This window comes from Oncorhynchus nerka, linkage group LG2 (assembly GCF_034236695.1).
Source record: "Oncorhynchus nerka isolate Pitt River linkage group LG2, Oner_Uvic_2.0, whole genome shotgun sequence".
Classification (NCBI taxonomy): Eukaryota; Metazoa; Chordata; class Actinopteri; order Salmoniformes; family Salmonidae; genus Oncorhynchus; species Oncorhynchus nerka.
The window spans coordinates 8,555,474-8,578,704 of NC_088397.1; the positions used below are offsets into that span (position 1 = coordinate 8,555,474).

Below are 23,231 nucleotides of genomic sequence, written 5' to 3' on the forward strand. Positions count from 1 at the left end.
TTTGTGTTGGGATCAGATTAGCTCAAGGCAAGGTAAAGACAAATTGGCAGAATTGATTTGTCAAATTACATTCAGGGTCAAAGGCCATCCATATAAGATGTGTGCCATGGGATGTCATTCTCGCTTGTGATTCATTTATTCAATATAACAAAGTTGGCAGGAATTAAATGCATATTTTTTATTTAACATTTATCCTGTGTTGAAAATGTTAACTTGAAAAGCCACTGCTTGCAAGAGGATTGTACAATTTGTGTAAATATTCGTCACCAAATTCGTGTGCGGCTGCGTGGCTGAAGAACACGTCGCATGAATGATGACGTTTTGGCTAAACAGGCATCTCTTTGCCACGTCGGTCTCTGTGTGCTACTAGTGAATGTAGCTAGCTACTGTTGCACTGCAAAGACTCGTTTTTAACCGTATGTTTGTTGTTGGAGGTAAACCGATATAACGTCCTGTGTGTTTATAAGTAGCACACAACCCCCGTCCCCGCTAAAACCTATGAATATATTCCCTTTTAAAACGAGAGAAATGTTCGCTCCTGTCTCGGCTTGTCAACCCACAATTGACTGATGCATCCGTGTCCAAACCATCCGCTTTCTGTCAATGTTGTGTGAGTATTCTGTTTAATTCCTGCACGAGTCGCTAATTAGCTGTTTTTGTATACGATGCGTAATATTAAACATAATATACCTAGGCTAGCTAACTTCCCCCATTTGAAATGATGAATCCTGTACATTGTCTCGTTTCTCCTCTATAATAACAAATAACAGTTCGATCATGTCCAATAACACACAACAACTAGCTAGCACCGTTCGTTAAGTAACTTGACAATGTTACTGAAAATAACTAGCTAGCTACAAATTGCTTATACATATCTAGTTAAATGTGTAGTAAGTACAATATGTGTTTAGCTAACTAACGTTAGCTACGTGTCTTGAAAATACAACTTTTCAACTTCTATGAGAATGTTTCATCTTCTTGAATGTTATAAAGTAGTTAGAAATTCGATGTTCTGCCATTTGGGAATATTGCACTCTCAATACAAGTGTCAGACTTGTGTAACAGTTGCCTATAATATTGTAACAGCTTCTATCAGCCACAGTTTACCACGAACTGTCATAAAGCCGTTACTTTATTGCGCATGCCTTCTGATCTGATTTCCGCATTTTGCAAAGTTGAAAAACTGCAGTTTCGATACAACACTACATACAGTACAGTCATGCTTAAGAAAGTGTTGCCTGAGAACAGTAGCTAGCTATGTTTGCAGATAGGCTACTCTGATCTGATGCGAGCATGGCTAAAGGGGATGTTTCTAAAGCCGTTATCACTCATCATCACCAGAAACATTAGTACATGGAAGGACAGCCTAGCTAGTCTAAGTTGACTGGCACCTTTGCATACCTTCCCTGCTCCTCCAGTAGTCAAGGTTGTAGTGTACTGGACTAGCCAGCTACCTTTGTTTTGTGGTTGTGGGCATTGTCTCCCTCTGTTCAGTCTCCCTTAGTGGAATGGCTGTGTGTGTGGATTGTTCCAGCAAACTATACATTAGCCTATGTACAGCCACTAGGAAGCTCCTCAATTATACACACACACAGACAGACACACGGACAAAGGTAATTGCGATAACCTGGTTTGCTTATCTCTTGTTCTATAACCGTGGCATCTACAGTAGCTACGGTTGTTGTCTCTCATCTGGCTGCCAAAGTGTGTTTGGTGACTGTGTGCTTGTACATGCCTGTCTGTGTGTGTTGCCTGTCTGTGTGTGTTGCCTGTCTGTGTGCGTTGCCTGTCTTTCTGTGTGTGATGTTTGCCTGTCTGTGATGTTTGTCTCTGTCTGTGTGTGATTTTTGTTTGTCTGTGTCTGTCTGTGTGTGATGCCTGTCTGTGTGTGTGATGCCTCTCTGTCTGTCTGTGTGTGATGCCTCTCTGTCTGTCTGTGTGTGATGCCCTCTGTCTGTCTGTGTGTGATGCCTCTCTGTATGTCTGTCTGTGTGATGCCTCTCTGTTTGTGATACCTGTCTGTCTGTGTGATGTCTGTCTGTCTGTCTCTGTGTGTCTGTGTGATGCCTGTCTGTCTGTCTGTCTGTCTCTGTGTGTCTGTGTGTCTGTCTGACTGTGTGTGATGCCTTGTCTGTCTCTGTGTATCTGTGTCTAATGCCTGTCTGTCTGTGTCTAATGCCTGTCTGTCGGTGATGTCTGTCTGTGTCTAATGTCTGTCTGTCTGTCTGTGTCTAATGCCTGTCTGTCTGTGATGCCTGTCTGTCTGTGATGTCTGTCTGTCTGTGATGTCTTGTCTGTCTGTCTGTGTGTGATGCCTTGTCTGTCTCTGTGTGTCTAATGTCTGTCTGTCTGTGTCTAATGTCTGTGATGTCTGTGTCTGATGTCTGTCTGTCTGTGTCTAATGTCTGTCTGTCTGTGTCTAATGCCTGTCTTATGTCTGTCTGTGATGTCTGTCTGTCTGTCTGTGATGTCTGTCTAATGTCTGTCTGTGATGTCTGTCTGTCTGTCTCTGTGTGTCTAATGTCTGTCTGTCTGTGATGTCTGTCTGTCTGTGTGTGATGCCTTGTCTGTCTCTGTGTGTCTAATGTCTGTCTGTGATGTCTGTCTGTCTCTGTTGCCTGTCTGTGATCAGTCTGAGGATGTCGTCTTATGTAAAGTTGCATGACCCTGGGTGCTTGACTGTGGTGATGTTGTCCTACCAGTAACCTATAGCCCAGGACCTATTCTCCTACCCCTGTTCTATTGACTCTGACCTAGTCTGGCCTTTTCTTGTCACCATCTTCCCCAGGGCTGCGTTCAGTAGGACACCATGTTCTGGAAAGTTTAGACAGAAATACATTGTTTATCCTACGTCATATCATCCTACGTGCCTCCGATGAGAAGAGTAGCGACTCATTCATGGCATGTTTTTTTCAGGAGACGTCTATCTGCAACGTGTGTGTACACATTCTGTCCTCTATTGGGACTGTTCTTTATTGCACCTGGGTTGTGTTCATTAGAGCACACACTATAACAAAATGGGTTGCAATGTGCACAAGTTCAGATGGTATTCTACCTCCCTGTTTGACTCTGTTTTCTAACGTGTTGTGCCTAATGAACATGACCCTGACGTTGTTTTCTCTCTCTGTCCGTCTCTCCAGTGGCCTGGCTGTGTTGGGCCGGGCTGTGAGGTGGTGCTGGTCTCTGGGTCTAGGTGGAGAGGCAGTAGCAGGGGGTGTTGAGGTGGTGCCTGGCCATGCCCGGGGGCCGCAGGGGGCCAAGTAGACAACAGCTGAGCCGCTCTGCTCTGCCCTCCCTGCAGACTCTGGTGGGGGGCAGCCTCGGCAACGGACTCAGAAACAGGTTAGGATACGAACACAGATATTGTCGACACCCCTAACACACACACACACACACACACACACACACAGATGGGGTAAAGTAGTGTACTACTAACCCTCCTACCCCACCAAACACAAACAGGCCTACATGATTTATTGAGCCAAGGCTTATGGGAAGTTAAATGTGTAGTTCTATGCTATTTGATCACACCTTCTGTTTTTAAAATGTTACTGTCTGCATCTACCATGAGACGGTCATAGCTTCTTCCTTCCTGTCCTGACTGTGAATTAACATTCAAACATAATTAGTGTTAGTCCAATAGATGATTGGTGTGAGTGAGGGGGGTGGAGTCAGATTATTAATACCACACCTCCTCTGAGGAGGAAGGTATGCCAGTCCAGATCAACACCGATGAGGAAGAGGCATCGAGATCATTTCACTTCCTTTGTTCTGTTCTTTTCTCGCCTCAACATGTTCTCCTTTCCCTCACTGTTAATCACATTCCTGCGTTCTCCAGTAGTAGTCTGGGGGACTCGTTCTCCACTAGTAGTCTGGGGGACTCATTCTCCAGTAGTAGTCTGGGGGACTCGTTCTCCAGTAGTAGTCTGGTGGACTCGTTCTCCTGTAGTAGTCTGGGGGACTCGTTCTCCAGTAGTAGTCTGGGGGACTCGAGCTCCAGTAGTAGTCTGGGGGACTCGTTCTCCAGTAGTAGTCTGGGGGACTCGTTCTCCAGTAGTAGTCTGGGGGACTCGTTCTCCAGTAGTAGTCTGGGGGACTCGTTCTCCAGTAGTAGTCTGGGGGACTCGTTCTCCAGTAGTAGTCTGGGGCACTCGTTCTCCAGTAGTAGTCTGGGGGACTCGTTCTCCAGTAGTAGTCTGGGGGACTCGTTCTCCTGTAGTAGTCTGGGGGACTCGTTCTCCACTAGTAGTCTGGGGGACTCGTTCTCCGGTAGCAGTCTGGGGGACTCGTTCTCCGGTAGCAGTCTGGGGGACTCGTTCTCCGGTAGCAGTCTGGGGGACTCGTTCTCCGGTAGCAGTCTGGGGGACTCGTTCTCCGGTAGTAGTCTAGTCTGGTGGACTCGTTCTCCGGTAGTAGTCTAGTCTGGTGGACTCGTTCTCCAGTAGTAGTCTGGGGGACTCGTTCTCCTGTTGTAGTCTGGGGGACTCGTTCTCCACTAGTAGTCTGGGGGACTCGTTCTCCGGTAGCAGTCTGGGGGACTCGTTCTCCGGTAGCAGTCTGGGGCTCGTCTCCGGTCTGGGGGGGGGACTCGTTCTCCGTCTGGCAGTCTGGGGGGACTCGTTCTCCGGTAGCAGTCTGGGGGACTCGTTCTCCGGTAGCAGTCTGGGGGACTCGTTCTCCGGTAGCGGCAGTCTGGGGGACTCGTTCTCCGGTAGCGGCAGTCTGGGGGACTCGTTCTCCGGTAGCGGCAGTCTGGGGGACTCGTTCTCCGGGAGCGGCTGTCTGGGGGACTCGTTCTCCGGGAGCGGCTGTCTGGGGGACTCGTTCTCCGGGAGCGGCTGTCTGGGGGACTCGTTCTCCGGGAGCGGCTGTCTGGGGGACTCGTTCTCCGGGAGCGGCTGTCTGGGGGACTCGTTCTCCGGGAGCGGCTGTCTGGGGGACTCGTTCTCCGGGAGCGGCTGTCTGGGGGACTCGTTCTCCGGGAGCGGCTGTCTGGGGGACTCGTTCTCCGGGAGCGGCTGTCTGGGGGACTCGTTCTCCGGGAGCGGCTGTCTGGGGGACTCGTTCTCCGGGAGCGGCTGTCTGGGGGACTCGTTCTCCGGGAGCGGCTGTCTGGGGGACTCGTTCTCCGGGAGCGGCTGTCTGGGGGACTCGGATGCTCAGCACACTAAAACTCAAGCTCAAGGCTACTCCAGAACCACAACACACCAGTAACCCCAGCTTCTCTCTATGCCCCCTCCCTCCAGGAGCAGTAACTGTGTGGGTCTCTCTGCCCCGCCCCTCTCGGCCCTCATCACGCCGGAACCCGTCCGTCACTACCGGATCCCTGACCTCCCATTGGACAGCAGCCTGCTGTTTGAGTTCCTGCTCTTCCTCTACCTGCTGGTGGCGCTGTTTGTTCAGTATATTAATATCTACAGGACTGTGTGGTGGTACCCTTATAGTCACCCTGCTGCCTCCACCTCTCTGGTGAGTAGTAGTGAACACACACACACAGAGATAACCTACAACTCTGTTGAGTAGTAGTGAACACACACACACACACACACAGAGATAACCTACAACTCTGGTGAGTAGTAGTGAACACACCTTAAGTCCGTTTGTTATCTCCTCTCTGCAGAACTTCCATCTGATGGACTACCACCTGGCTATCTTCATCACAGTGATGCTGGCCAGGAGACTGGTGTGGACTATAGTGTCAGAGGTATCTCTCTCTACCTCTCTACCTCTCTCTCTCTCTCTTTATCTCTCGATCTCTCTTTCTACCTCATCTTCTCTCTCTACCTCTCTCTCTCTCTTTCTACCTCTCTCTCTTTCTACCTCTCTCTCTTTCTACCTCTCTCTTTCTACCTCTCTCTTTCTCTCTTTCTACCTCTTTCTCTCTTTCTACCTCTCTCTCTCTCTTTCTACCTCTCTCTCTCTCTCTTTCTACCTCTCTCTCTCTCTCTCTTTCTACCTCTCTCTCTCTCTCTCTTTCTACCTCTCTCTCTCTCTCTCTTTCTACCTCTCTCTCTCTCTTTCTACCTCTCTCTCTCTCTCTTTCCACCTCTCTCTCTCTCTCTTTCCTCTCTCTCTTTCTACCTCTCTCTCTCTCTCTTTCTACCTCTCTCTCTCTCTCTTTCTACCTCTCTCTCTCTCTCTCTACCTGTCTCTCTCTCTACCTCTCTCTCTCTCTACCTCTCTCTCTCTTTCTACCTCTTCTCTCTTTCTACCTCTCTCTCTCTCTCTCTTTCTACCTCTCTCTCTCTTTCTACCTCTCTCTACCTCTCTCTCTCTCTACCTCTCTCTCTCTCTTTCTACCTCTCTCTCTCTCTCTCTTTCTACCTCTCTCTCTCTCTCTCTCTCGCTCTCTCTCTCTCGCTCTCTCTTTCTACCTCTCTCTCTTTCTACCTCTCTCTCTTTCTACCTCTCTCTCTTTCTACCTCTCTCTCTCTCTCTCTCTCTCTCTCTCTCTCTCTTCTACCTCTCTTTCTACCTCTCTCTCTCTCTCTCTCTCTCTCTCTTTTCTACCTCTCTTTCTACCTCTCTCTCTCTCTCTTTCTACCTCTCTCTCTCTCTCTCTCTCTCTCTTTTCTATCTCTCTCTCTCTCTCTCTCTCTCTCTTTCTACCTCTCTCTCTCTCTCTTTCTACCTCTCTCTCTCTCTTTCTACCTCTCTCTTTCTACCTCTCTCTCTCTCTCTACACCTCTCTCTCTCTTTCTACCTCTCTCTCTCTCTACACCTCTCTCTCTCTTTCTACCTCTCTCTCTCTACACCTCTCTCTCTCTTTCTACACCTCTCTCTTTCTACACCTCTCTCTTTCTACACCTCTCTCTTTCTACCTCTCTCTCTCTCTCTACCTCTCTCTCTCTCTCTCTCTCTCTCTCTACTCTCTCTCTCTCTTTCTACCTCTCTCTCTACTCTCTCTCTCTACCTCTTTCTTTCTCTCTTTCTACCTCTTTCTACCTCTCTCTCTTTCTACCTCTTTCTACCTCTCTCTCTTTCTACCTCTCTTCTACCTCTCTCTCTCTCTCTCTTTCTACCTCTCTCTCTCTACTCTCTTTCTACCTCTCTCTCTCTCTCTCTCTCTCTCTCTACTCTCTCTCTCTCTCTACTCTCTCTCTCTCTCTTTCTACCTCTCTCTCTCTCTTCTTTCTACTCTCTCTCTCTTTCTACCTCTCTCTCTCTCTCTTTCTACCTCTCTCTCTTTTTCTACCTCTCTCTCTCTCTCTTTCTACCTCTCTCTCTCTCTCTTTTCTACCTCTCTCTCTCTCTTTTCTACCTCTCTCTCTCTCTCTTTCTACCTCTCTCTCTCTCTCTTCTCTCTCTCTCTCTTTCTACCTCTCTCTCTCTCTCTTTCTACCTCTCTCTCTCTCTCTTTCTACCTTTCTCTCTCTCTCTCTACTCTCTCTCTACCTCTCTTCTCTCTCTCTCTCTCTACCTCTCTCTCTCTCTCTCTCTCTCTCTCTACTCTCTTTCTACCTCTCTCTCTCTCTCTCTTTCTACCTCTCTCTCTCTCTCTCTTTCTACCTCTCTCTCTCTCTCTCTTTCTACCTCTCTCTCTCTCTCTTTCTACCTCTCTCTCTCTCTCTCTTTCTACCTCTCTCTCTCTCTCTCTTTCTACCTCTCTCTCTCTCTCTCTTTCTACCTCTCTCTCTCTCTCTTTTCTACCTCTCTCTCTCTCTCTCTTTCTACCTCTCTCTCTCTCTCTCTTTCTACCTCTCTCTCTCTCTCTTTCTACCTCTCTCTCTCTCTCTTTCTACCTCTCTCTCTCTCTCTCTACCTCTCTCTCTCTCTCTTTCTACCTCTCTCTCTCTCTCTCTCTACCTCTCTCTCTCTCTCTTTCTACCTCTCTCTCTCTTTTTCTACCTCTCTCTCTCTCTCTCTCTTTCTACCTCTCTCTCTCTCTCTCTTTCTACACCTCTCTCTTCTCTCTTTCTACCTCTCTCTCTCTCTACCTCTCTCTCTTTCTCTCTCTCTCTCTCTCTTTCTACCTCTCTCTCTCTCTCTTTCTACACTCTCTCTCTCTCTCTCTCTTTCTACCTCTCTCTCTCTCTCTCTCTTTTCTACACTCTCTCTCTCTCTCTCTCTTTCTACACTCTCTCTCTCTCTCTCTCTTCTCTCTCTCTCTCTCTACACCTCTCTCTCTTTCTACACCTCTCTCTCTCTCTTTCTACACCTCTCTCTCTCTCTCTTTTCTACACCTCTCTCTCTCTCTCTCTCTTTCTACACCTCTCTCTCTCTCCCTCTCTTTCTACACCTCTCTCTCTCTCTACCTCTCTTTCTACACCTCTCTCTCTCTACCTCTCTCTCTCTACACCTCTCTCTCTCTACCTCTCTCTCTCTACCTCTCTCTCTCTACCTCTCTCTCTCTACCTCTCTCTCTCTACCTCTCTCTCCCTTCCTCAACTTTATCTGCCTTTTCATCAGCTGTTTCTAAACTGGTTGCATCATGTTTGTGGTGTAGTAGTAGGGATGGGAGTGAACTTGTTTCTAGTATTTAGGCCTACGCTGATCCTCCTAGTTGCATCGTTCGTGTGTGACTGGCTTAGTATTGTTGTGTCTGGCCAGGGTTGTGTGTGTTTGACTGACTTGTGCTTTATATTGAGGATTGTGGTCTTGTTATGTCCGAGTTAAGAGCTTAGTGTATAGCAATGCATTGTGGTTGATTGTGCTGTCTGTCGGTGGATCGTGTTTGTATAACCTCTAACCTGTGCGTGTGTTTCTCTCTCTGTCTGTCTGTCTGTCCCCCCCCACCAGGCGTCTCAGACCAGTCCATGTTCCTTGGTACGGTACGTGGTTCTGATCGCAGCACGGCTCAGCCTCCTCACTCTGTGTGGCTGGGTTCTCTGTTGGACCCTGGTCAACCTGTTCAAGAACCACTCGGTGCTCAACCTGCTCTTCCTTGGATACCCGTGAGTGTCTGTGTTCAGAGAGCGGAGCTACCAGAGGTTTCAGACAGCAGCTCTACAGTTGATGTGTCAGTACAGCTCTGTAGATGGTAGTCTAGTGGTTTGATTCAGAGATGGTGTGTGTTTACTGGGAAGTAGTGTAGTGTGTTTTATTGTTATTCAGAGATGATGTGTGTACTGGGAAGTAGTGTGTTTTATTGTTCTCCATTATCTAGTTGATCACAGTGTCATATTCTCCATTATCTAGTTGATCACAGTGTCATATTCTCCATTATCTAGTTGATCACAGTGTCATATTCTCCATTATCTAGTTGATCACAGTGTCATATTCTCCATTATCTAGTTGATCAGTGTCATATTCTCCATTATCTAGTTGATCACAGTGTCATATTCTCCATTATCTAGTTGATCACAGTGTCATATTCTCCATTATCTAGTTGATCACAGTGTCATATTCTCCATTATCTAGTTGATCAGTGTCATATTCTCCATTATCTAGTTGATCAGTGTCATATTCTCCATTATCTAGTTGATTTAACACATGGTTCTTTATTTTCCGTTGTCCTCTCTCTCTTTCTCTCTCCTCTCTTTCATTTTTCTCTTTCGCTCTCTCCTTTTTCTCTCTCTCTCTCATCCCTGTCTCTCATCCCTGTCTCTCTCATCCCTGTCTCTCTCATCCCTGTCTCTCTCATCCCTGTCTCTCTCATCCCTGTCTCTCTCATCCCTGTCTCTCTCATCCCTGTCTCTCTCATCCCTGTCTCTCTCATCCCTGTCTCTCTGTGCAACAGGTTTGGGGTGTATGTTCCCCTGTGTTGCTTCCATCAGGAGAGTAGGGCCCAGCCAGTGCCTTCAGACTGTAGTTACTCAGACCAGGACCTGTCCCACGGGCCCTTCTTCAGGTAAACATAAACACACACACTCCCCTTATTCAGGTAAACATAAACACACACACTCCCCTTATTCAGGTAAACATAAACACACACACTCCCCTTATTCAGGTAAACATAAACACACACACTCCCCTTATTCAGGTAAACATAAACACACACACTCCCCTTATTCAGGTAAACATAAACACACACACTCCCCTTATTCAGGTAAACATAAACACACACACTCCCCTTATTCAGGTAAACATAAACACACACACTCCCCTTATTCAGGTAAACATAAACACACACACTCCCCTTATTCAGGTAAACATAAACACACACACTCCCCTTATTCAGGTAAACAAATAAACAACAGACTTCAATGTTCTCTCTCCCAGCCAAACACACCCTTCTGGTCAGACTGGGGGACAGAACATTGATTTAAACAAAATGTCAATTAAAGTTCCCTGTGAAGTGGGTGGAATCAGAGGCAGTCAGGAACTCTTGATTTCTTCTCTCTCACAACCTGGGACAGATTCCTCTTTTTGATTGTGTGAGTTTAGTCTGTGGTCTTTTCAGCTGACACCCCACCTAAAGGGTGGGCATTTGAAGTACCATAGAGAGTACACTGCAAAGAGACAACTGTGATATTCCTGTCATGTGACGTTTTCATAAATGCAATAATAGTGTCATTTGGCTTTTGTCTGATCTGTTTTATTCCTGTGTCTGTATTAATAATGGCAGTAGGAGCGCTGGGCCCCGTATCCACAAAGAGGCTCAGAGTAGAAAATTGCTCTTAAGTGCTGAGAATAGAGAATCTCCCGCTCTTATGGTTCAGAATACGAGCTATTCATGAAACCTCTAGTCGTAAGAGTCCTACCTAGTTGACAGATCTTTAGGACACCAGCTGTCCTAATCAATTACCAGTTACCAGCAGGCTTCTTCTTTATGAGAATTATTATTTTAAAACAAGCTTCTTGCTAATAGAGAAGGGCAGTGAGTCAGTGGTACCTGCGCCATAGTCAGGCAGTTGCTTTGGAGATGTTGAAAGAATGTTTTGATATTTCTGTATGATAAATCTAGACTTAAATGCAACATTATTTTCAATTGTCATTTTTATTACAAAAAATGTACACCCTTTTCTCCCCAATTTCCTGGTGTCCAATTGGTAGTTACAGTCTTGTCTCGTCGCTGCAACTACCGTACGGACTCGGGAGAGGTCGAAGGTCAAGAGCTGTGAGTCCTCCGAAACACAACCCAACCAAGCCGCACTGCTTCTTGACACAATGCCCGCTTAACCCGGAAGCCAGCCGCACCAATGTGTCGGAGGAAACGCCATACACCTGGCCACCGTGTCAGCGTGCACTGCGCCCGGCCCGTCACAGGAGTCGCTAGTGCGCGATGGGACAAGGACATCCCCGCTGGCCAAACCCTTCCCTAACCCGGACGACGCTGGGCCAATTGTGCGCCGCCCCATGAGTCTCCCGGTTGCGGCCGGCTGCGACAGAGCCTGGACTCGAACCCAGAATCTCTAGTGGCACAGCGATGCACTGCGATGCAGTACCTTAGACTGCTGCTCCACTCATGAGGCAACGCAGCAGTATCTTTGACAGTGATTTCACATGAGGCCTATTTCACATAATATAATAAATAATCACATTTTTATTTTTATTATTTCATTAACCTACATCATGTTACTTCTAGTTATCCCTTTGGAGCACAATATCACATTGTTAAAAAGGTGCCCAAATTGGACATGCCTATAAGTTGGGCAGCTGAAGGCATCTAGGGCCTATGTTAACTTTTGATTGTGTTCGGGAAAATAATTATAGACCTTTCAAATGTCGTATGCAACATTATCATACATGATCAGAATGAGTTAAAAAAATAACTGGTTATGCTTGCCAACATATTCATCCACAGTTAAGAGAAGGAAGTGATCGTGTCATGTGGGGCGGCAGGGCAGCCTAGTGGTTAGAGCGTTGGACTAGTAACCGGAAGGTTGCAAGTTCAAACCCCCGAGCTGACAAGGTACAAATCTGTCGTTCTGCCCCTGAACTGTTCCCAGGCCGTCATTGAAAATAAGAATTTGTTCTTAACTGACTTGCCTGGTTAAATAAAGGTTTAAAAAAAATGTGAAAAGGATATCAAACGTTTTATCATTGTTTTAATGTACAGTCACATTCACTGTGGTTGTCTGACACATGCTATTGGGTTCAGAGTGAGGGATTATTCTCCATCCACTGTGGTTGTCTGACACATGCTATTGGGTTCAGAGTGAGGGATTATTCTCCATCCACTGTGGTTGTCTGACACATGCTATTGGGTTCAGAGTGAGGGATTATTCTCCATCCACTGTGGTTGTCTGACACATGCTATTGGGTTCAGAGTGAGGGATTATTCTCCATCCACTGTGGTTGTCTGACACATGCTATTGGGTTCAGAGTGAGGGATTATTCTCCATTCACTGTGGTTGTCTGACACATGCTATTGGGTTCAGAGTGAGGGATTATTCTCCATTCACTGTGGTTGTCTGACACATGCTATTGGGTTCAGAGTGAGGGATTATTCTCCATCCACTGTGGTTGTCTGACACATGCTATTGGGTTCAGAGCGATTTGATTATTCTCCATCATTGGATGTTGCCAATTATTTTAATGATTACTTAATGGCAAAATTAGGCAGGAAATGCCAACAACGAACAGTGAGTGATCCATAGTATTCATACATTAAAAAAACTAATAATGAAACAATGTTTTTCTAAGTTATAATTTTGTGAAGTTGGTCCTGGAGAGGTGGAATAATTGTTATCGATCAATAATGACCAACCTCCTGACATTGACAACTTAGATGGAAAGCTACATAGGAGTGGCTCTAGAGTCAGCTACCATCCCATCTGTCATATCTTTAATCTGAGCCCTGTGGAAAGTCTTTGTCCTCAGGCCTGGAGGGAAGCCAAAGTCATTCCTCTACCCAAGAGTGGTAAAGCGGCTTTTACTGGTTCTAACAGCAGACCAATCAGCTGGCTGCCAGCTCTTAGCAAACTGTTGGGGGAATTGTTTTTGGCCAAATACAATGCTGTTTCTCTGTAAACAAATTAACAACAGACTTTCAGCATGCTTATAGAGAAGGGCACTCAATATGTACTGCACTGACACATATGACTGACTGGTTGAAAGAAATTGATATTAAGAAGATTGTGGGAGCTGTACTGTTAGATTTCAGTTTAGCCTTTGATATTATTGACCATAACCTGCTGTTGAGAACGTAGGTGTGGCTTTTCAACCTCTGCCATATCGTGGATTCAGAGCCATCTATCTAATAGAGCTCTGAGGGTTTTCTTTAATGGAAGCTTCTCTAATGTCAAACATGTCAATTGTGGTGTACCGCAGGGCAGCTCTCTAGGCCCTCTACTCTTTTCTATTTCTACCAATGACCTGCCACTGGCATTAAACAAAGCATGTGTGTTCATATATGCTGATGATTCAATCATATACACATCAGAAACCACAGCTAATGAAGTCACTGAAACCCTTAACAAAGAGTCTGTTTTGGAATGGGTGGACAGTAATAAACTCGTCCTGAACATCTCTAAAACTAAGCATTGTATTTGCTACAAATCATTCCCTAAATTCTGGACCTCAGCTGAATCTGGTAATGAATGGTGTGGCTGTTGAACAAGTTGAGACAAAATGTAGTTGGCGTTACCTTAGATTGTAAACTGTCATGGTCAAAACATATAGTTTTAATGGTTGTAAAGATGGGGAGAGGTCTGTCCGTAATAAAGAGATGCTCTGCTTTTTTGACACCACACTCCACAAAGCAAGTTCTGCAGGCTCTAGTTTTATCTTATCTTGATTATTGTCCAGCCATGTGGACAAGTGCTACAAAGAAAGACCTAGTTAACCTGCAGCTGGCCCAGAACAGAGCAGAACGTCTTGCTCTCCATTGTAACCAGAGGGATAATATTAAAACTATGCATGCCAGTCTCTCTTGGCTAAGAGCTGAGGAAAGACTGACTGCTAGGGCTAGGCGGTATACTGTATTTGACTATATACCAGTATTGATGCACGGACCGGTTTGGGTTTTTACTTTACCTTCTGTAACGGTATTGAATGTTTGGTTTGTTAAAAGGGATACGCCGTGTGACACGCTCTTACCCCACCAGACATGCCACCAGGGGTCTTTTCACAGTCTCCAGGTCCAGAACATATTCAAGGAAACGTACAGTATTATACAGAGCCATGAGTGTATAGAACTCCCATCTCATTTAAAAAAATATATTTTATTTATTTTACCTTTATTTAACCAGGTAGGCCAGTTGAGAACAAGTTCTCATTTACAACTGCGACCTGGCCAAGATAAAGCAAAGCAGTGCAACACAAACAACAACAGAGTTACACATGGAATAAACAAACATGCAGTCAATAAACAATAGAAAAATATTTATACAGTGTATGCAAATGAGGTAAGATAAGGGAGGTAAGGCAATAAATAGGCCATGGTGGCGAAGTAAATTACAATATAGCAATTAAACACGAGTGATAGATGTGCAGAAGATGAATGTGCAAGTAGAGATACTGGGGTGCAAAGGAGCAAGATAAATAAATACAGTATGGGGATGAGGTAGTTGGATGGGCTATGTACAGGTGCAGTGATCTGTGAGCTGCTCTGACAGCTGGTGCTTAAAGTTCGAGAGGGAAATATGAGTCTCCAGATTTCAGTGATTTTTGCAATTCGAGAACTGGAAGGAAAGGTGGCCAAAGGAGTAATTGGCTTTGGGGGTGACCAGTGAAATATACCTGCTGGAGCGCGTGCTACGGGTGGGTGCTGCTATGGTGAGCTGAAATAAGGCGGGGCTTTACCTAGCAAAAAATTATAGATGACCTGGAGCCAGCGGGTTTGGTGACGAATATGAAGCGAGGGCCAGCCGAGAGCATACAGGTCACAGTGGTGGGTAGTATATGGGGCTTTGGTGACAAAACGGATGGCACTGTGATAGACTGCATCCAATTTGCTGAGTAGAGTGTTGGAGGCTATTTTGTAAATGACATCGCCGAAGTCAAGGATCAGTAGGATAGTCAGTTTTGTTTTATGAGGGTATGTTTTAACAGCATGAGTGAAGGAGGCTTTGTTGCGAAATAGGATGATGATTCTAGATTAAGCATCTCCAATTTTGGATTGGCGATGCTTAATGTGAGTCTGGAAGGAGAGTTTACAGTCTAACCAGACACCTAGGTGTTTGTAGTTGTCCACATATTCTAAGTCAGAACCGTCCAGAGTAGTGATGCTGGACGGGCGATCGGTTGAAGAGCATGCATTTAGTTTTACTTGCATTTAAGAGCAGTTGGAAGAGAGTTGAGTATTGTATGGCTTTTAAGCTCATCTGGAGGTTAGTTAACACAGTGTCCAAAGAAGGGCCGGAAGTATACAGAAGAGGTGGATCAGAGAATCACCAGCAGCAAGAGCAACATCATTGATGTATACAGAGAAAAGAGTCGGCTCGAGAATTGAACCCTGTGGCACCCCCATATAGACTGCCAGATGTCCGGACAATAGGCCCTCTGATTTGACACACTGAGCTCTGTCTGAGAAGTAGTTGGTGAACCAGGCGAGGCAGTCATTTGAGAAACCAAGGCTGTTGAGTCTGCCGATAAGAATGTGGTGATTGACAGAGTCGAAAGCCTTGGCCAGGTCGATGAATTCAGCTGCACAGTATAGTCGCTTATCGATGGTGGTTAAGATATCGTTTAGGACCTTGAGCATGGCTGAGGTGCACCCATGACCAGCTCTGAAACCAGATTGCATAGCGGAGAAGGTACGGTGGGATTCGATATTTTCGGTGATCTGTTTGTTAACTTGGCTTTCGAAGTCCATAGAAAGGCAGGGTAGGATAGATATAGGTCTGTAGCAGTTTGGGTCTAGAGTGTCTCCCCCTTTTGAAGAGGGGGATGACCGCGGCAGCTTTCCAATCTTTAGGGATCTCAGACCATACGAAAGAGAGGTTGAACAGGCTAGTAATAGGGGTTGCATCAATAGTGGCAGATCATTTTAGAAAGAGAGGGTTCAGATTGTCTAGTCCTGCTGACTTGATTTTACTCCTGGCTGAGTTTGTCTGGGTAGTGTCTTAACATCATCCTAAAACCTACTCTGAGCTGGGAGGTTTGTCTTAAAACAGGTTTTAACAGGATTCCTATGACCTTTTCTGAGATGCTTTGTGGGCCTAGGTCGTGCCATTTATTAATAAGAGGGTTCATGCATAGCTTTTTATTTTTACCCATAAGAGTAGGAGTAAAATGTCTGTTCTCAGCACTTCCTACCAATTTTCTACTCTGAGATATTTTTGGGATACGGGGCCCTGGTCTCCCCTGTCCTTGTAGTCTTATTCCATTATGAAAAAACTGATCCTAGATCATTCTTACTTCTCTCTTCTCCCTCCAGGCCTAAGGACTTCCTAGCGTTACTAAGGGAGAACCTGAGAGAGCAGTTTACCACTCCAGGCCACATCCCCCACCACACCTGTCCCCAGCCCCCGTCTCCAGAACTCATCCGCAGCGAGGTGGAGGAACTCCGGAGCGACTTCAACCGTCGCATCAAGGAAGTCCTCTTCAACTCCCTCTTCAGCGCTTACTACGTAGCCTTCCTCCCCCTCTGCTTCGTCAAGGTACAAACCCTAACCCTTACTACGTAGCCTCCCTCTGCTTCATCAAGGTACAAACCCTAACCCTTACTACGTAGCCTTCCTCCCCCTCTGCTTCATCAAGGTACAAACCCTAACCCTTACTACGTAGCCTTCCTCCCCCTCTGCTTCATCAAGGTACAAACCCTAACCCTTACTACGTAGCCTTCCTCTGCTTCATCAAGGTACAAACCCTAACCCTTACTACGTAGCCTTCCTCTGCTTCATCAAGGTACAAACCCTAACCCTTACTACGTAGCCTTCCTCTCTGCTTCATCAAGGTACAAACCCTAACCCTTACTACGTAGCCTTCCTCCCCCTCTGCTTCATCAAGGTACAAACCCTAACCCTTACTACGTAGCCTCCCTCTGCTTCATCAAGGTACAAACCCTAACCCTTACTACATAGCCTCCCTCTCTGCTTCATCAAGGTACAAACCCTAACCCTTACTACGTAGCCTTCCTCCCCCTCTGCTTCATCAAGGTACAAACCCTAACCCTTACTACGTAGCCTTCCTCCCTCTCTGCTTCATCAAGGTACAAACCCTAACCCTTACTACGTAGCCTTCCTCCCCCTCTGCTTCATCAAGGTACAAACCCTAACCCTTACTACGTAGCCTTCCTCCCTCTGCTTCATCAAGGTACAAACCCTAACCCTTACTACGTAGCCTTCCTCTCTGCTTCGTCAAGGTACAAACTCTAACCCTTACTACGTAGCCTCCCCCTCTGCTTCATCAAGGTACAAACCCTAACCCTTACTACGTAGCCTTCCTCTCTGCTTCGTCAAGGTACTAACTCTAACCCTTACTATGTAGCCTTCCTCCCTCTCTGCTTCATCAAGGTACAAACCCTAACCCTTACTACGTAGCCTTCCTCCCCCTCTGCTTCATCAAGGTACAAACCCTAACCCTTACTACATAGCCTTCCTCTCTGCTTCATCAAGGTACAAACCCTAACCCTTACTACGTAGCCTTCCTCTCTGCTTCGTCAAGGTACAAACCCTAACCCTTACTACGTAGCCTTCCTCTCTGCTTCGTCAAGGTACAAACCCTAACCCTTACTACGTAGCCTTCCTCTCTGCTTCATCAAGGTACAAACCCTAACCCTTACTACGTAGCCTCCCTCCCCCTCTGCTTCATCAAGGTACAAACTCTAACCCTTACTACGTAGCCTTCCTCTCCCTCTGCTTCATCAAGGTACAAACCCTAACCCTTACTACGCAGCCTCCCTCTGCTTCATCAAGGTACAAACCCTAACCCTTACTACGTAGCCTCCCTCTGCTTCATCAAGGTACAAACCCTAACCCTTACTACGTAGCCTTCCTCTCTGCTTCGTCAAGGTACAAACTCTAACCCTTACTACGTAGCCTTCCTCTGCTTCATCAAGGTACAAACCCTAACCCTTACTACGTAGCCTTCCTCTCTGCTTCGTCAAGGTACAAACTCTAACCCTTACTACTAGCCTTCCTCTCTGCTTCATCAAGGTACAAACTTACTAACCCTTACTAAGGTACAAACCCTAACCCTTCCTCTCTGCTTCATCAAGGTACAAACCCTAACCCTTACTACTAACCCTTACTACATAGCCTTCCTCTCTGCTTCATCAAGGTACAAACCCTAACCCTTACTACGTAGCCTTCCTCTCTGCTTCATCAAGGTACAAACCCTAACCCTTACTACGTAGCCTTCCTCTCTGCTTCATCAAGGTACAAACCCCCTAACCCTTACTACGTAGCCTTCCTCCCCTCTGCTTTGTCAAGGTACAAACCCTAACCCTTACTACGTAGCCTTCCTCCCCCTCTGCTTCGTCAAGGTACAAACCCTAACCCTTACTACGTAGCCTTCCTCTCTGCTTCATCAAGGTACAAACCCTAACCCTTACTACGTAGCCTTCCTCCCCCTCTGCTTCGTCAAGGTACAAACCCTAACCCTTACTACGTAGCCTTCCTCCCTCTGCTTCATCAAGTTACAAACCCTAGCCCTTACTACATAGCCTTCCTCCCTCTGCTTCATCAAGGTACAAACCCTAACCCTTACTACATAGCCTTCCTCCCTCTGCTTCATCAAGTTACAAACCCTAACCCTTACTACATAGCCTTCCTCCCTCTGCTTCATCAAGGTACAAACCCTAACCCTTACTACATAGCCTTCCTCCCTCTGCTTCATCAAGGTACAAACCCTAACCCTTACTACATAGCCTTCCTCTCTGCTTCATCAAGGTACAAACCCCCTAACCCTTACTACAAGGTAGCCTTCCTCCTCCCTCTGCTTCATCAAGTTACAAACCCTAACCCTTACTACATAGCCTTCCTCCCTCTGCTTCATCAAGGTACAAACCCTAACCCTTACTACGTAGCCTTCCTCCTCCTCTGCTTCATCAAGGTACAAACCCTAACCCTTACTACGTAGCCTTCCTCTCTGCTTCATCAAGGTACAAACCCTAACCCTTACTACGTAGCCTTCCTCTCTGCTTCATCAAGGTACAAACCCTAACCCTTACTACGTAGCCTTCCTCTCTGCTTCATCAAGGTACAAACCCTAACCCTTACTACGTAGCCTTCCTCTCTGCTTCACAAGGTAGCCTTCCTCCCCTCTGCTTCATCAAGGTACAAACCCTAACCCTTACTACGTAGCCTTCCTCCCCCTCTGCTTCATCAAGGTACAAACCCTAACCCTTACTACGTAGCCTTCCTCCCTCTCTGCTTCATCAAGGTACAAACCCTAACCCTTACTACGTAGCCTTCCTCCCCTCTCTGCTTCATCAAGGTACAAACCCTAACCCTTACTACGTAGCCTTCCTCCCCCTCTGCTTCATCAAGGTACAAACCCTAACCCTTACTACGTAGCCTTCCTCCCTCTGCTTCATCAAGGTACAAACCCTAACCCTTACTACGTAGCCTTCCTCTCTGCTTCATCAAGGTACAAACCCTAACCCCTACATAGCCTTCCTCTCTGCTTCATCAAGGTACAAACCCTAACCCTTACTACGTAGCCTTCCTCTCCCTCTGCTTCATCAAGGTACAAACCCTAACCCTTACTACATAGCCTTCCTCCCTCTGCTTAGATCAAGGTACAAACCTAACCCTTACTACGTAGCCTTCCTCTCTGCTTCATCAAGGTACAAACCCTAACCCTTACTACGTAGCATCTCCCCCCTCTGCTTCTCAAGGTACAAACCCTAACCCTTACTACGCCTTCCTCTCTGCTTCATCAAGGTACAAACCCTAACCCTTACTACGTAGCCCCTCTCTGCTTCATCAAGGTACAAACCTAACCCTTACTACGTAGCCTTCCTCTCTGCTTCATCAAGTTACAAACCCTAACCCTTACTATATAGCCTTCCTCTCTGCTTCATCAAGGTACAAACCCTAACCCTTACTACGTAGCCTTCCTCCCCCTCTGCTTCATCAAGGTACAAACCTAACCCTTACTACGTAGCCTCCTCTCTGATTCATCAAGGTACAAACCCTAACCCTTACTACGTAGCCTCCTCTGCTTCATCAAGGTACAAACCCTAACCCTTACTACGTAGATTTCCTCCCCCTGCTTCATCAAGGTACAAACCCTAACCCTTACTACGTAGCCTTCCTCTGCTTCGTCAAGGTACAAACCCTAACCCTTACTACGTAGCCTTCCTCCCCCTCTGCTTCATCAAGGTACAAACCTAACCCTTACTACGTAGCCTTCCTCTGCTTCATCAAGGTACAAACCCTAACCCTTACTACGTAGCCTTCCTCTCTGCTTCATCAAGGTACAAACCCTAACCCTTACTATATAGCCTTCCTCTCTGCTTCATCAAGGTACAAACCCTAACCCTTACTACGTAGCCTTCCTCCCCCTCTGCTTCATCAAGGTACAAACCCTAACCCTTACTACGTAGCCTTCCTCTCTGCTTCATCAAGGTACAAACCCTAACCCTTACTACGTAGCCTCCCTCTGCTTCATCAAGGTACTAACCCTTACTATGTAGCCTTCCTCCCTCTCTGCTTCATCAAGGTACAAACCCTAACCCTTACTACGTAGCCTTCCTCCCCCTCTGCTTCATCAAGGTACAAACCCTAACCCTTACTACATAGCCTTCCTCTCTGCTTCATCAAGGTACAAACCCTAACCCTTACTACGTAGCCTTCCTCTCTGCTTCGTCAAGGTACAAACCCTAACCCTTACTACATAGCCTTCCTCTCTGCTTCATCAAGGTACAAACCCTAACCCTTACTACGTAGCCTTCCTCCCTCTGCTTCATCAAGGTACAAACCTAACCCTTACTACGTGAGCCTTCCTCTCTGCTTCATCAAGGTACAAACCCTAACCCTTACTACGTAGCCTCCCTCTGCTTCATCAAGGTACAAACCCTAACCCTTACTCTAGCCTTCCTCTCTGCTTCATCAAGGTACAAACCCTAACCCTTACTATATAGCCTTCCTCTCTGCTTCATCAAGGTACAAACCCTAACCCTTACTACGTAGCCTTCCTCCCCCTCTGCTTCATCAAGGTACAAACCCTAACCCTTACTACGTAGCCTTCCTCTCTGCTTCATCAAGGTACAAACCCTAACCCTTACTACATAGCCTTCCTCCCTCTGCTTCATCAAGGTACAAACCCTAACCCTTACTACGTAGCCTTCCTCTCTGCTTCATCAAGGTACAAACCCTAACCCTTACTACATAGCCTTCCTCCCTCTGCTTCGTCAAGGTACAAACCCTAACCCTTACTACATAGCCTTCCTCCCTCTGCTTCGTCAAGGTACAAACCCTAACCCTTACTACGTAGCCTCCCTCTGCTTCATCAAGGTACAAACCCTAACCCTTACTACGTAGCCTCCCTCTGCTTCATCAAGGTACAAACCCTAACCCTTACTACGTAGCCTTCCTCCCCCTCTGCTTCGTCAAGGTACAAACCCTAACCCTTACTAGCCTTCCTCTCTGCTTCATCAAGGTACAAACCCTAACCCTTACTATATAGCCTTCCTCTCTGCTTCATCAAGGTACAAACCCTAACCCTTACTACGTAGCCTTCCTCTCTGCTTCATCAAGGTACAAACCCTAACCCTTACTACGTAGCCTTCCTCCCCCTCTGCTACGTCAAGGTACAAACCCTAACCTTTACTACGTAGCCTTCCTCCCCCTCTGCTTCGTCAAGGTACAAACCCTAACCCTTACTACGTAGCCTTCCTCCCCCTCTGCTACGTCAAGGTACAAACCCTAACCCTTACTACGTAGCCTTCCTCCCCCTCTGCTACGTCAAGGTACAAACCCTAACCCTTACTACGTAGCCTCCCACTCTGCTTCATCAAGGTACAAACCCTAACCCTTACTACATAGCCTTCCTCCCTCTGCTTCATCAAGGTACAAACCCTAACCCTTACTACGTAGCCTTCCTCTCTGCTTCATCAAGGTACAAACCCTAACCCTTACTACATAGCCTTCCTCTCTGCTTCATCAAGGTACAAACCCTAACCCTTACTACGTAGCCTTCCTCCCTCTGCTTCGTCAAGGTACAAACCCTAACCCTTACTACATAGCCTTCCTCCCTCTGCTTCGTCAAGGTACAAACCCTAACCCTTACTACATAGCCTTCCTCCCTCTGCTTCGTCAAGGTACAAACCCTAACCCTTACTACGTAGCCTTCCTCTCTGCTTCATCAAGGTACAAACCCTAACCCTTACTACGTAGCATCCCTCCCCCTCTGCTTCGTCAAGGTACAAACCCTAACCCTTACTACGTAGCCTTCCTCTCTGCTTCATCAAGGTACAAACCCTAACCCTTACTACGTAGCCTCCTCTCTGCTTCATCAAGGTACAAACCCTAACCCTTACTACGTAGCCTTCCTCTCTGCTTCATCAAGTTACAAACCCTAACCCTTACTATATAGCCTTCCCCTCTGCTTCATCAAGGTACAAACCCTAACCCTTACTACGTAGCCTTCCTCCCCCTCTGCTTCATCAAGGTACAAACCCTAACCCTTACTACGTAGCCTCCCTCTGATTCATCAAGGTACAAACCCTAACCCTTACTACGTAGCCTCCCTCTGCTTCATCAAGGTACAAACCCTAACCCTTACTACGTAGATTTCCTCCCCCTCTGCTTCATCAAGGTACAAACCCTAACCCTTACTACGTAGCCTTCCTCTGCTTCGTCAAGGTACAAACCCTAACCCTTACTACGTAGCCTTCCTCCCCCTCTGCTTCATCAAGGTACAAACCCTAACCCTTACTACGTAGCCTTCCTCTGCTTCATCAAGGTACAAACCCTAACCCTTACTACGTAGCCTTCCTCTCTGCTTCATCAAGGTACAAACCCTAACCCTTACTATATAGCCTTCCTCTCTGCTTCATCAAGGTACAAACCCTAACCCTTACTACGTAGCCTTCCTCCCCCTCTGCTTCATCAAGGTACAAACCCTAACCCTTACTACGTAGCCTTCCTCTCTGCTTCATCAAGGTACAAACCCTAACCCTTACTACGTAGCCTCCCTCTGCTTCATCAAGGTACTAACCCTTACTATGTAGCCTTCCTCCCTCTCTGCTTCATCAAGGTACAAACCCTAACCCTTACTACGTAGCCTTCCTCCCCCTCTGCTTCATCAAGGTACAAACCCTAACCCTTACTACATAGCCTTCCTCTCTGCTTCATCAAGGTACAAACCCTAACCCTTACTACGTAGCCTTCCTCTCTGCTTCATCAAGGTACAAACCCTAACCCTTACTACGTAGCCTTCCTCCCTCTGCTTCATCAAGGTACAAACCCTAACCCTTACTACGTAGCCTTCCTCTCTGCTTCATCAAGGTACAA

General features: G+C 46.6%; 1 protein-coding gene across 1 annotated transcript in view; it reads left to right on the forward strand.

The window, feature by feature from the left end:
* The first annotated feature begins 311 nt into the window (after positions 1 to 311).
* The window catches only part of tmem39a (transmembrane protein 39A), a 37,345-nt gene continuing 14,425 nt past the window's right edge, over positions 312 to 23,231 (forward strand). Inside the window, 7 exon segments of the mRNA XM_065022692.1 lie at positions 312 to 610; positions 3,141 to 3,342; positions 5,247 to 5,469; positions 5,621 to 5,704; positions 8,740 to 8,894; positions 9,680 to 9,790; positions 16,205 to 16,427. Coding sequence (XP_064878764.1) covers positions 3,236 to 3,342; positions 5,247 to 5,469; positions 5,621 to 5,704; positions 8,740 to 8,894; positions 9,680 to 9,790; positions 16,205 to 16,427 — 903 coding nt within the window. The 5' untranslated portion in view covers positions 312 to 610; positions 3,141 to 3,235.